General features: G+C 50.4%; 1 protein-coding gene across 1 annotated transcript in view; it reads left to right on the top strand.

Annotated features, from left to right (window-relative positions):
• Positions 1 to 14633, top strand: part of TG (thyroglobulin) — a 254365-nt gene that overhangs the window by 54026 nt on the left and 185706 nt on the right. Inside the window, exons 22-25 of the mRNA XM_047842433.1 lie at positions 1201 to 1371; positions 7079 to 7195; positions 7731 to 7846; positions 11303 to 11411. Of these exons, the coding sequence (XP_047698389.1) occupies positions 1201 to 1371; positions 7079 to 7195; positions 7731 to 7846; positions 11303 to 11411 (513 nt within the window). The remainder of the gene's footprint in view (positions 1 to 1200; positions 1372 to 7078; positions 7196 to 7730; positions 7847 to 11302; positions 11412 to 14633) is intronic.

Raw genomic sequence — 14633 nt, forward strand, 5'->3', positions numbered from 1 at the left:
CCAGCTGACTCTAAGTCAGAGGTTCCCATGGCCTCCTCCTTGGGTGTGACTAATTTGCTAGAGCGCCTCCCAGAACTCACCGAAATGACCAGTTTGTTATAACAGGATATTACCGAGGAACAGACAGGTAAGAGATGCACAGGACATGGTCGGGGGTTGGGGGGCGGGGGGGGGGAAGGGGCGGAGCTCCCATGCCTCTCCAGGTGCACCGCTCTCCCCCACCTCTCACGTGTTCACCAACCCGGAAGCTCTCAGAGCCCCATCCTTTTGGGGTTTTATGGACGTTCCATTACATAGGCGAGCTTGATTAAATCATTGGCCGTTGGTGATTGGAGGTCAGGGAGAAGGACCGAAAGCTTCAGTGCCGTAATCACATAGTTGCTTCTCCTGGCAATCAGCCTCCATCCTTAAGAGCCATCCCAAAGTGACCTCTATACTGTAACAAAAGACACCTTTATCACTTTCACCACTTAGGAAATGCCAGGAGATTTAAGGGGCTTTGTGCCGGAAACGAGAGGAAGGCCAAATATATATTTCTTACTACAAATCCCGGTATTACAGTGCGGGAGCTCGTGTCCTGTGTCAGACCCTGAGCAAGGCACTGGGATCCAATAAGGAACAAAACCAGATCAGGTCCCTGCCGGCCTGGAGCTTCTACTGAGGGGGAGGCGGATAGTTCATTCACACAGACAGATGGAAATAATAACCACGGTCCAGCAGCGAGGAGAGGTGTGGGTGAATGGGAGTGTGTAACAGTCGGATGTCGGAAGCCTGGGGCTTCCCTGAGGAAGTGAGGATTGAGGGGAGGGCTGATAGGCAGTGAAGGGGTAACCCACTGAAGCTGGAGGAGAACAGCACCAGGAGGTGGAGCCCCGGGAGCAGAGCCTGTGTTTGGGATATGGTGTTCGGTATCCGCAAGAGGGAGTGCCCCGGGCACTGAATGCCGTGTGCCCTGTGGAGACACAGAGCTCGTGGAGTGAGACAGGTGGAGCCAGATAGCAGGGTCTTAGTCGCCCAACAGGGGGCCTGGACAAGATCCTTTGACCAAAGGGTGGGAACCCTGAAGAGTTTGACGCTGGAGGGTGTCTGCATCAGACCCGTCACTTGGACATGCGATGTCAACTACAGGCAGTCTGGGGGCCCCGAGGGGAGGGGTCCCAGAAGCACGTCGGTGATGGTACATCTGTCTCTCCATTCCAGGTGTCACTGACTGTCAGAAGAGTGAGGCGGGCTTGCAGTGCGACCAGGACGGCCAGTACCGAGCCAGCCAGAGGGACAGGGGCAGCGGGAAGGCCTTCTGCGTGGACAGCGAGGGACGGAGGCTGCTGTGGTCGGAAACGGAGGCCCCGCTCTCGGAATCCCAGTGTCTGAGTATGTGCTGGGAGTTATATCAGCCACGTACCTGGGGAGAGGGCATGTGCTCTCAAGGGCTTTCTAGAAAGGGAGAGAAGTAGGAGATGCATTTGTCTCCAACATTTTATTTTGCAAATTTTTAATCTACGTGGGAGTCGAAAGAATAGTAAGATGAATAAATAAATACCTGTCACCTAGATCCAAAAGAAGTTAGCATTTTCCACTTCCTTTTTCTTTCTTTCTCTCCCTCTCTATTTTTGATCCTTGGAAAGCAAATTTCAGACATCATGCAACCTCACCCCTAAATACTTCAGTGTGTGTGAGCCATGAATTTTAAAATAATTCACAAGCTGAGTTTCCATTTCCTGTGGGTGCTGTGCCTCTGCAAAGCTGGTCAGCTTTTCTCTCTCAGCTGGATGTTGTAGGAAGACCCGAGTGCCGGTCCCGATTCTGTAACTTACCTGCTGGGTGACCCAGAGCAAGTTGCTCAACCTCTCTCTGATCCTCAGTCACCCCAGCAGCCTCCTGCCTGCCTCCTGGGACACTGTCAGGGTCCACAAAACCATCCTAGGAGGACAACCAGCCTCCACTGAGCCCCACCCTGTGCCGGGCACAGCTCTTCAACGAGGTGATGGGTGGGAAAGTCCTGGGTGAACCGATCGATACCTGTCGTAGAGCGCTCGGTGGGTTGGGAGTGGGGTCAGGACTAGTTTAATCTCAATGGTGCCCTCCATTAGCTATGTCGTCTGAGCAAGCCACTCACCTTCAAGAGTTTCCTCATCTGCTGAATGGGGCTGTTAATGCCTGCCTTGCAGGGGGGTCGGTGTGTTAGGGGTGACATGACAGGAAGAGGTAATAAATGTTTCAGGACAAGGAGGAGACTCAGGTTAATCAAGGAGCAGGCGGAGACAGCCTGTAAGTGCCTTTAATTCTGACCTAAGTTTTCAGGACCCTGCCCTACCTTTCCGTAGAGTTGCCTTCCTGCCTGGGGTCTGACTTACCTTTGTAACCTTGACCAGGCGGAGCTGGTGCCGGTGGCCGGGGTCTCTCAGGTTTCCGTGTGAGGAGAGGGCCTGATGTGCACGGACTTACTACGTGCCAGGCCCCCTTGCGGAAATTTTAGACAGGCAGTCATGGGTGAACTTCTCAGTGGGTCTGAGGGGTAGATGTTATTATCCCCAATTATTTAGCCGAGGAAACAGAGGCGTGAATGTCTAAGCGACTTATTAGTCAGGATATAACATCCCTAGAACGTGAGCCAGCATGTACCTGACCCCCAAACCCGTTCTTTCCATGACACTGATCTGTTTCTACCTGGATTTAGCTGCTTCCTCATTAAGCACACACCTGCATACATGCACACGCACACTTGTACACACGCCTCACAGGCGCACACTTGCACACGTAGCCTATCTGCTCTCTAGGGAAGTGGGTGCAGCGAATCACGTACAACACTCGAGAAAATCCAAGAGGGACATTTTCATTTTCTTTTTTAATGTTTATTTTTTGGGAGAGTGAGTGAGAGAGAAAGAGAGGGATGGAGAGAGAATCTCAAGCAGGCTCCGCACTGTCAGTGCAGAGCCGGACGTGGGGCTCGAACTCACGAGCTGTGAGATCAGGACCTGAGCCGCAACCAGGATTCGGACGCTTAACCGACTGCACCACCCAGGCGTCCTGAGACATTTTCATTTTCTAACGCTCAGAACAATCATTTCCTTCTCTGGCAAAGCGCTAAAGATTCTCAAGGACTTGTGTGTGTGTGTGTGTGTGTGTGTGTGTGTGTGTGTGTCCCTGTGGATAAACTGCAAATCCAAGGAGAGTCTAATTATTTTTTCCAACATTCCTTTTCTTGGGCAAAAACTGCAGTCAGGGGAGTTAAAGCTGGAAGGTGCCTTAGGCCACAAGGCAGGCCGATCTTACCTGCCCATCACAAATGAGGGAGAGGCGGGGAGAGCCGTTTGCTAGGCCCAGGCGACTCTGGGCCATCTGGGATTAGCACAGGAGTGCTTGCATTTTCACTCCCCTCCTCTTTGCTTCCCTGTCACCGCCTCAGCTGCCAGAATTGTAATCTGCATTTTGCAAAGCCTTAGATGCTTTGTTCAGCCCGGAGTCCCCCCCCCCCCCCCCCCCCCGCCCCCAGAGCAGAAAGGACAGTGTCATCAGTAGCACCAGAAGCGTTAATGAGTAAGAGCTTAGCCTTGCCAGCTTCCATGATATCTCCCCGAGGCTCTGGATGAAGAATAGCCTCCAGATTGGACCTTGGAGTCTCGGAGTCTCGGGCTTCTTATGCAAAGCTCGGAGGGAGTTTACTGCTCCCTCTCTGGATTTTCAGAAGGATTTCCATGTTAAGCTGGGTCCCCACTGACATGTCAAAAGCCTCTTCTAGGAATCCAATCGGCTTGCTTTTGAGGGGAGCTTCCTCTTTGAGAGTGGAATTGCAGTCCTAATTTTGAGGCATTTATCTTCCAGAAAAAAAGCAAAGGGTATAGAGGTCAGCTGTATCCCTGGGGGAGACTGGTGCCCTTTCCACCCGCTTTGTCGGGGCCTGGGTTTCCCCCTACAGGGATTATGCTGTCACCTCCCCTACCTTGTCCTCTTGCCCCAGGGTGTCCCCCCCCCCCCCCCCCGCAGCCCTTTTTCTGCAATGCTTGGCAACAATTATTCTAAAAGGCAATTCTGTGGGGCACCTGAGTGGCTCAGTCAGCTAAGTGTCCGACTTCGGCTCAGGTCATGATCTCGTGGTTCGTGGGTTTGAGCCCCACCCACATTGGGCTGTCTCCTGTCAACACAGCCCACTTTGGATCTTCTCTCTCCCTCCCTCTCTGCGGCGCTCTGTCTCTCTCTCTCAAGATTAAATAAACATTAAGAAGAATAAAAATAAAAGGCAATTCCGTTTATGCAATGCCCTTCACCACCTTTCAGTGGTTCTGCATTGCTCTCGGAGTAAAATAAAATTGCATTCCTCACTCTCCTCTCCGGATTCTAGCCTCCTTTGGATAGTATAATATCATCGGATATTCAGATAATATCATCCTTTGGGGCTAGAGTGGTACCTTTCTGTTCTATTCCAGAGTGGCTGGTGCTTGTTGATAGAATGAATGAATTGCTGTTATTATCTGGGCCTGTTGGAAATCCCTTCCTAAATGTGATCAGGGAAGGGGACTCTCCTGCCACCGGAAGTCCTGTAGCCAGTTTCACAAGCCCTGGCACTTAGGCAGGTGTCCTTGTCGGGGGCGGGGGGCGGGCAGGCAAAGGGGCTTGTCACTTACTGAATTGTTATATACCAGGTTTTCCACATTCTTCTATTTAATCCCTACAACCACACAACCGGGCTCTCAGAGATTGAAATGTGCCCCAGGACACAGGGCCGATGAGGGGTGGTGGCGAAAGGACTTGGACGGGGGCTGACTCCAGAGCCAGCTCTGCCTGCCTGGTCTCTTCCTGGCGGTCCCCTCCATCTTCTCTATACTGCCTGCGGCAAACCCTTAGTTTACCTACAGAGTTAGTGGTTTACTCGCTGACCTTGGCCCCTGGAAATACTGTAAGCTCCCCTTCCTTTAATTCTAGACCCAGTTTTCTAATACTGCTTTTTGTTGACCCGCACCAAAAATTCCATATCGCACATCAGGTGCCCAGAGGTATCAGCTGCTGTTGGGGTGGTGTCGTCTCCATAGGGTTCTCTCCAGGTTTTCGGGCATTGCGGTGGTCTTGGCAGTCATCTGTTCATCAACGCATCCACCCAATAAACAAGAAACTCATGTTTCTGTCACAGGTTCAGCTAGTAGGTGTTCACGTACTCCCAGAACATTGTCCTTGTCTTGGAAAGAGACAGACGCGTAGCCATGATCACATATAATGGCTCTCGTGTTGACCCTCTATGCTTTCCAAGACATTTGTAAATATCTGCTAAGTCAAAACTTGGCAGGTGGGAAATTGTACCAATAGAATGCCTAAAAATTTGCCAGCTAACTCCGTATTCTATGGAATTATTGGCAACTTCGTGCATGGATTGTTTCTGTTCTGTTTGGCAATGAGCTTCCTCACCGAATGCTCTAGCGTGAAGAGACCTTCATGCCTGAAGGGTCCCTTTTGCGGAAGCCAGCAGATTGTCTAACTGGAATGCTAAAGTGACTGCGTTTTCAGCCTCTGGGAAGACTTCAGCTGGAAATTGAGAGACCCGCCAAATTTTGTTTAGTCTCCTGCAATGTCGGGAGTATCTGTTCGTGCCAGTTACACCTGAGGGACAAAGGGCTGAATATTGTGTGGTGTTTGCTGGACCGGAGCCTGCAGTCTCTACAAACAAGATAACCGAGGGGTGTAAACACAGACAAAAGAGAGAAAGAGAAGGGAGCAGAAGAGTTGACTATGGGCCAAGCACATGAACTTGGCAACTTGAGTGATCAACACGGAAGGACTACCTTGTAAAATCAGAATTATTTTCTGCATCAGGATTTGTGAAGGTTTAAAGCATGCTGTGTCTCTTGTATTAGCATCCCCTTCTCCCGACTTTATCCCAAAAGCAATAAACTTTTTTTTTCCTGCATTGATTATGAAAACGGAAAAAAGGTTGCTGGGTGGTCTTGAATTTATTGACGTGATAAAAACCCATGTAGACACAGGTCTGTTTTATAAAGCAACAGATAAGTAGGAGAATGGGTGCTTTTGTACGTTTAGAATTATGTCTGCAAAAAATTAATACTGGTCTACTTTGAGGCTTGGTTTCTGAGAGTTATTTGCAAAACGCTGACACCTCTGGGCATTTTTGGCTTTGGAAATGAGTCTCATTCCCGGAGAGTTATCTGCAGTGCTTTTTTGCTGGGTCAAGAATGAGTTCCGCATCTCATCGCCTTGAGATCTTATATTTATTTCTTCTCCCCTGTTTAGCTCCAGGAGCGTGTGACTGTGTCATTCCTAGTGGAGAATTCAGGGATGTTGATGGTAGCTAGAAAAACAGATGCTAGTATGTTACTTAAACACCTACTATCATGAAAACGCCTGAGCCACGTGTCACGTCTTCAGATTTACATGAACCCACATGTGCCTGTTTTATTTGTCTTTTAAAAGATAACTTACCTCTGGGGCGCCTGGGTGGTTCAGTCGGTTGAGCATCCGACTTCGGCTCAGGTCATGATCTCGCACTTCGTGGGTTCGAGCCCCGTGTCGGGCTCTGTGCTGAAAGCTCGGAGCCTGGAGCCTGCTTTGGATTCTGTGTCTCCCTCTCTTTCTGCCCCTAACCCGCTCGCATTCTGTCTCTGTCTCTCTCAAAAATAAACAAACATTAAAAAAAAAAAAGATAACTTACCTCTTTCCAGAAAGAAGTAAAAATTGTTTTCTGGAAGGAAAACTTTCAACAGCATAATTATAAGAAAATTTGCACTCAAAGATCAAGACAGGAAAATATAAATTTAGGTAGAAAAATCACCATCAGTGAGGAAAAAAAATGAGTTATAAGGACTAGCATAATATTAAAATTTCTCCTTACCTCCTGACAATGAGGTTGCAAAAGGAGACATGAAAATACATAGCTTTCTGCATCAGATATGAGGCAGCATGCTGGAACCATTTTAAAAGGGAATTCCTCTCCTAGGGACATTGGTGTGACCAAGCACTGTGAATGAGACAGACACACAGACGTGATTTCTTGGCCTGGCACTCTTCCTGGCTTCTCTGTAGAGAAGCCTTCTGCCTTTCAGAGTCCAATGTCATCATTCTGCTTTTCTTTCAGTGATGCAGAAATTTGAGAAGGCTCCAGACTCTAAGGTGACCTTCCGTGCGGATGTCACTGTGGCGGGCAGGTCCAGGGTCCCTGGTTCTGGGTCTCCACTGACACAATGCTTGACAGGTAAGGGGTGCTGGGGAGCCGGGCGTGTGGAAAAATACTCTGTGCTGGCCTGGGAAAGACAAATCAAATAAAACCACTGAAACTGTAATGAGAAAATACACTTTCTCAAAACATTTGGTAAATGGGTCGATTCCCCAAGTGTATATTCAATTCATAGTTTCACGTCAGAGTTTCTAATGCATATACTACGTACTGAGAACATTGCTGTAACTGTAAGGGAACAGAAATGACGGACATCGGTTCCTTGTAGAGTTATTTGTCCGGGTCAGGAGAGCTGTCTGTCTGTACCAATGTCATGGCCAGAAAGGGGTGATAACAGCAATGATATTTATCGAGCATGTATGTTTACAAGGATTATCTCATAACCCTACAGTCTCTGAAGGTCATTGAAATCCATGTTACGGATGAGTGTGTGTGTGTGTGTGTGTGTGTGTGTTTGGGTGTGTTGGGGGCCGTGGGGGGGGGGTATGTGTCCACCTGCCCTCAGCATCACCTGAGAGAGACAGGCACACTGACTGTCCCATGGTGCTTGCAGACTGTGCTCTGGATGAAGCCTGCAGCTTCCTTGCACTGTCCACAGCAGGATCAGAAGTCTTGTGTGATTTCTATGCTTGGACAAATAACCACATGGCCTGCACAGCGTCTGCTCAGGTGAGGCATGGCAGCTGTGTGGGGGTTCTGCGTCTCGCCCTTTCTGTGCCAGACATGCTCTGATTGAGTGGACACCAGGCTGGTCAGGTGGTGGAATGAGACTGTCAGCAGCTGACCCCGTGTTGCGTCCATTTCTTCAAAGTGATGAGACTTGGGAAAAATACCCCAGTGGACCAGTGATGGCTCAGGATGAAGCTGTCCCGAGGAGTGTCCGTCTGAGCAGAATCGTTTCCTAACAAATGGGTCAGAGGGATTGTCAATGAGCACTCCCTTCTGTTACCCACTGGCAGCTTGGGCACTGGGTGTGAAGGGACGTTGTCCAGAGCCCTAAGTCCCATCTGTCTCTCTGAGTCCCGGACCCCAGCATTCCTTTCCATTGTAGAAGTAAAATATGATTATAGCTCAAGAAAGAAAAATGTTAAATATTAGTTAGAACCACATGAAATTGCTGTGTCTGTAGGTCAAAGCTGGCAATTTCACCGTCACTGTGAATTAGGACCGAAGGGTACGTTAGCTCCTAACCACATGCAAATCTCCATTTTTACTGTCCAGTTTTTCATGGAAACTTCCAGAAAATTTCTATATGTTTATGAGCATCTTGTTGTGTTTGCTTACGTGTTAATATCTTACACTACGTCTTCTTTTCTACCTTGGTTTTCTCACATAATGTTTAACTTTCTCCTTCTTTAAAATGAACCTTGTTCTTTTTAATGGCAGCCTACCAGTCCATTCTGTGGATGCACGTAATTCATTTCACATTTTTAAAGGGCATGTCGATTTGTTAGCAGTTTTGCGACATCACTGACACGGGTGGATTGCCTGCCCTTAGCACATGCACCTGTGCAGGTGTGTGAGTGTGTGTTCATAAGCAACATCGCAGGAAGGGGCTTGGAAGGTGGGCCCCTGAATTTTAGGACTCCAGCCAGGTCTGTATCTGCAGGATCTAGAGAGGAGGCAGGGAGGGGTCTTAGACTGAATCCCAAACCTTGTCCGTTTGGGGCTGTCAGACCACGTGCACGTTCCTCACCTCAGACTCTTCATCTATAACATGGAGGCTTGACCTCGCAGGCTTCTGGTGAGGATTCGAGAAGCTAACACAAAACACACAGCATTGGAGGCAACGTTAAGTCCCTTGAGTTTAAAGGTCAAAGCATGTTGGGGAGGATGGCCGTGCCTTTATTAGTTTTTTCACTACCATGGCCCAGACCTGCCTTCAGATGTATCAGGGGGACATGGGGGCCGGTGGGCGGGGAGGGAGGATAGTCCGGGACACTGGTGATAGTTGGCCAGGACCCGCTGGCATTAACGCTGTGGGACAGTACAGACTGGCTGCATTTAATTGCTGTCTGGGGCTTCCAAGTGCTGTCCCCTCACCTTGGCTGGTCCGAGTCAAAGTGACCCTACTAATGGGACACCTCTGTCCACACCTCCCAGAGACGCTTGGTGGTCGAGGGGCCTGAGGTCACAGTCAGTGACGGTGCTCCCTGGGCAGCTAGCTGCCAGGTCCCTGGGCATCTCTGATCTAAGGAAATTCTACTCCTCTCTCCCTCAGGGATCAGACCCGGCTTGCAGAATTATTAGTGATAGCAGAAGATAGCTGATAGCATCTATTGAGTGCTTACTAAGCACCTCGCATTCCTCTGAGCCAGAGTAGGAGATTATCCGTCGTTGGATCCTCCGATGCCCTGACAAGTATGGATTTTAGTCAATAAGAAATAAAACACTTCCTCATTAAAAAATAAAACTAACAAAGCCAAACAGGAATGAACTCTCCCCCCAACTCCTTAGCCCACGAGAGACAGCCTCTCGCAGGAAGTGTTATTAGGAGGTGGCCCTGGAGCTTGGCTGCCCGGGTTTGGGTCCCAGCCCCACTGCTGACTTCCTGCCCTTCACCCCTTGGTTCCTCGGAGCCCTCACCTATGATGCAGGGTGGTAATGGCACCCGAGTTATCACGAGGATTGAGTAAAGTCCTACGTGGAGAAGCTCACACGACAGTTTCTGCCGCAGAGTAAGAGCTCAGTGATAATAGCTGTAATAGCTGTCACCACCACTGTTAGTATTGTTAACAGGCAGGCAAGAAATGCCATCTCAGCCGTTCCAGGCTCCCCTGCAGGGCCCCGGGCCTCTCGGTGCTGTCCCGAGACATGAGGTCAGGTGTCGTCATTGATGGGGAGTGACCTCGCCGGTCTACGCTGCCCAGTGTTGCAGCCACAGGGTCAGGCTCCTCGGAGCCTTGTGTCTGGGTTAGGTGTGGGGTGTGCAAGGGACCCTTTATCAAGGCAGGAGCCTCTTGCTTGGGTCTAGGCTGCAGGTGTATCATCCAGCTCACACTCGCCCCACCGCTTCCAGGGGCGGGGGGCCCTGCAGTCTGGGACCTGCCACCCACACCCTTCTCAGGAGTGCAGGGCCCTTTCCCTCTTGGGGACCCTTCTCCCCTCCCCAGGCCATCATCCCTCCACCACACAGCCAGGAAACTCAGGCACCTCTGAGAGGGGGGCAGAACCCTGGGAAAAAAACCACAAATTGATGAAAACAGATTTATCCTGCCCCCCCGCTCCCCCCCCCCCCAGCCCCAGCAGAAGTTCTGGAAACAGGCAGAAAGAGGGATCCGAGATTAGCAAGAATGGCAAGGTGTTTGGACGTCTGACCTCATTTCCAAGCTTACAAACCTTCCCTTGATCCTCACTGGACATGAGCTGTGCCCATAAGGATGCTTCTGCGTCCGTCCTCTCCTGCCACTCCGCCTCTCGAGACTGACAGTCTCCAAGAACCACAGGCTCTAGTCCTCAAAACACCACAGAATTCGATTTATTTATTTATTTATTTATTTATTTATTTATTTATTTATAACGTTTATTTATTTTTGAGTAGAGAGAGACAGAGCACAAGTGGGGGAGGGGCAGAGAGAGAAGGAGACACAGAATCGGAAGCAGGCTCCAGGTTCCGAGCTGTCTGCACAGAGCCCCACGCGGGGCTCGAACTCCCAGACCGTGAGATCATGACCTGAGGGGAAGTCGGAGGCTTAACCGACAGAGCCACCAGGAGCCGCAAAACACCACCGAATTCTTTGTCGTCATTTCTGCCTCTTACTTTGCTTGAAACCCCCTTCTTTTATTTCCAACTGATAAGCTCTTATTCATACGTCAGTACCCCACCCAGATTCACTTTTGTTCTGGGAAAGTTTTCAAGCTCTCCTTTCTCAGGAGAATTACTCGTTCCCGCTTCTGTAATTACCTCCTCTTGACTTAACATGTGTCTTTGCAGCTAACACTCTGGGCCAGAATTTTCTGCTTCCGCATCGGTGTGCTCCAATAGACGGGGAGAGACTAACGGGCAGGAATCTTCTATTTTTACCTTTGCAGCCCCAGCGCCTAGCCACGGTCAGAGTTTGGTGAATGTTTGTGGAACTGCAGTGACCATCTCTGGATAATAATGCATCCTCTTTCCATCTCCAGCATCAAGACACCCTGGGGAACTCAGAGGCCACCGGCTTCGGGAGTCTTAGGTGCCAGGTGACAGTGAGGAACGGGACTCCGGACTCTCCGGCTGTGTATTTGAAAAAGGGTAGGTTGGCTGAGCTAGATGGTTTGGGGCCTGGGTGGTTTAACTTGACACTCGTGTTTAGAGCTGCTTCCTGGCAGGGCGAGTTCAGGGAGGGGACCGCACTGTCAGGACGGGGAGGCTTCCTCCCTCCGTAGGTGAGGAACTAAGTGACAGAGCAGACACAAGGGGTGTCGATGAGCGATGAGCGGGGAGCATCCCCAGCAGGGGTGTGGACTCCAAGCTCCCTGCAGCTGCCCCTCTCACGTCTTCCCTTCCCGTTGGTCTCCACCCTCCCCAGAAGTTACCAGACCTTCTCACAAGGGTCCAAAACCTCCAAGGACTGTCTCCCTCGCCAACCGGGGCCTCCTACAGCTGCAGCGCGCATGCATATTACCTGGGGGGCTCGTAAACATGCAGAAGCTGAGTCAGTAATTCTGCCTTTCAAATAAGCTCTCTGGGAGGCCTGGTCCCCCGGCCTCAGGTCCAGTAGCAAGGGCATATCCTCTCAGTTTACAGCTCACTTCCCTAGACTTGTTACATCCACCTTCATAGAAATTCTTCGAGGAAAGCGAAACAGGGATCATAGCCCCTGTTTTACAGATGAGGAGACTGAGGCTCAGAGAGATTAAAAGAGTTTCACAAGGTCTTACTGTTAATCAGTTGGGGAAGTGGGTGAGAACCCAAGTGTGTCTGAATTCCCCTACGTGGCTTCACAGAGCGGATACAGGGATGCCCGCCCTCTTCTGCCCTGTCCTGCTCGCCTCCGTCAGGGCCAAGAGAGATTGGGAGCCCTGGGCCACAGCTAGGCTCCCCATGAGCTGTGGCACATGGCTGGTCCCTGCTGCCCGGGCCCTCCCTCACTCGGTTAAGGGTGAGGGTGCTGGAGCCCGCCTGCCTGGGCTGACCCCACTCTGCGACCTACTAGCTGTGGCCAAGGTCCTTGACGTTCTGGGCCTCCAGTTCTCCACTGGTAGAGTAGGAGTCACAAGTGAAGCGAGGAGATTGGAAGGTTGGGGTGAGGTGACCTGTGCCGTTAGAGCATGGTCCATAGCAGGTGCAGATTTCTAAGACTGACTTTGTTCTTGCTGACACGTTTCCTGATGACCCGAGGTAAGGGCCCGAACCAGAAGGTGGCCCAGGGGGCCTGACTGAGGATCTAGGGGGTGGACTGGGGAGTGGCAGGCATGCCATTCTCGCAGATCCGTAGCTCAGGTGGCCTGGCTCCCAGCAGCTTCAGACTTGTGCCACGTGGAGATGATGCCACAGTCCAGACCCAAGGCCTCGGCTGGCCTCGCACGGTCTGCAGCCCATGGCAGAGACAAGTGCGTGTGGCTTTTTGCCTCTGGCCCTTCCTTCGCCTAATGCCTCCATCCTGTCTTAGGGGAGGGCTCCCTGGGAGAGTGGAGTTCAGCAGAGCTGAGATTTTTCTCATCCGTGGCCAGGGGGGACTAGAATTCCTGCCCCAGGGTTTATTCCAATTATTTTTTTATCCATTACAAAACATAACAGCACATAGAGACTTTATTTTTGTCTAAGAAGGACAACCAAAATAAAACAAGCAACCCCTCCCCAAAATGTTCTTTAAAACCAACCCTTGGAGTTTCATCGCATTTTTTTTTAATGTGATTGTATTTCTTTCTAAGTGTTTGTTCTTATTTTTTTTCTCCTCATCTCTGATTGCAAGGGAAATGGAGACTCTTCCTTCTTGCCAAACTAAATCACTGTGTTTCTTGCTTTTTTTGTTTTGTTTTGTTTTACTTTTTTTATGTTTATTTATTTATTTTTTTTGAGAGAGAGAGACAGAGCATGAGTTGGGGAGGGGCAGAGAGAGAGGGAGACACAGAATCGGAAGCAGGCTCCAGGCTCTGAGCCATCAGCCCAGAGCCCGACGCGGGGCTCGAACTCACGGACCGCGAGATCGTGACCTGAGCCGAAGTTGGACGCTTAACCGACTGAGCCACCCAGGAGCCCCCTACTTTTTTTTTTTTTGAAGCAGGAAATGCACAGACACAGACGTTCTGCTTCCTAGGAGAGCAAACACAGAAGGGATGTTCAGATTCCTGCCTCCTCACCTGATCAGGAACCACTTCTTTAGTTTGCATGCCGTAAAGGGCGTAAGATGTCACAGCTGAGGAGGGATATACGTGGCTTTTGAAAGCCTCCCGTGTCAGTGGTGCCTAGTAGGTAGGCAAGCACATCCATTCACACACCTGACCCTAAGCGACCTGGAAGACGGGACACCTTGGTCCATCTCCCAGTACCATTCTGTCTCCGTGCACCTAAAAGCTGTGGCTGGGAACGTGGAGGAGAAGCCATGTGATCTTTCAGAATCAAAGGAAGACAGTGCTCAGAGGTTCCTTCTAGACGGCCTAGCCCAACCCCCTAGTTTCACAGAAGAGGTCTAGAAAGAGGAAGCACCTTGCCCCTGCATCAGGGTGGAACCTGGGACTTCAGGGCATAACCTCTTCCAGCTCTGAGATTTCCCCCAGACCTGCTCTGTTGTCTAGGACTCGACCTCGTGTGGACCAGCTCGGTACTGGCACTTTTTGTAAATATTTACTGAGGCGGGACATGCACTTTGGCAAGCACTGTGGATGCAGCTGTAAACAAAACAGAATGACTGGTGAAGGAATCGATCCAGCAATAAGATCATTTCCAAGGGTTCTAAGCGCTTTCATGAAAATAAAACAGGGCATTGGGTCAAGACAGACACGGACATGGGCTACTAAGGCGGTCAGGTTCACGGAGACAGGAAGTAGAACAGTGGTTACGAGGGACGGGGGAGGGGATGGACGGACGGTTAGTGTTGGATGGGTGCAGAGTTTCATTTGGGGCTGAGGCAAAATAATAGAGACGGATGGGCGTGATGATTGCACAACAGTGTGAAGGTACTAATGCCATCGAAGTATCCGCTTAAGATGGTTACAATGGTCAATCTTATGTGACATATATTTTATGACAACTTAAAAAGGAAATGAAAGAAAAACGTTAATTGCTAGAGGTTGGCCAGGGAAGGAGCCTCGGAGGAGAGGACGTTGGAACTGAGACCTGAGGCGGAAGAAAGAAGAGGCACTTACACGAAGACCTCAGGGCAGGAGGTCCCCGGTTCCGGGCAATATGGCGGATACCAGGGGGTGGGGCTGAGAGATAGCCCTACAGTCCAGGGCTACGGTCCCATGGAGCTTTCTTCAGTGATGAGCATGTTCTATAAACCCTTGCTGTCCAAAATGGCCACACGTGGCC

The sequence above is a fragment of the Prionailurus viverrinus genome, chromosome F2, assembly GCF_022837055.1.
Source record: "Prionailurus viverrinus isolate Anna chromosome F2, UM_Priviv_1.0, whole genome shotgun sequence".
Lineage (NCBI taxonomy): Eukaryota > Metazoa > Chordata > Mammalia > Carnivora > Felidae > Prionailurus > Prionailurus viverrinus.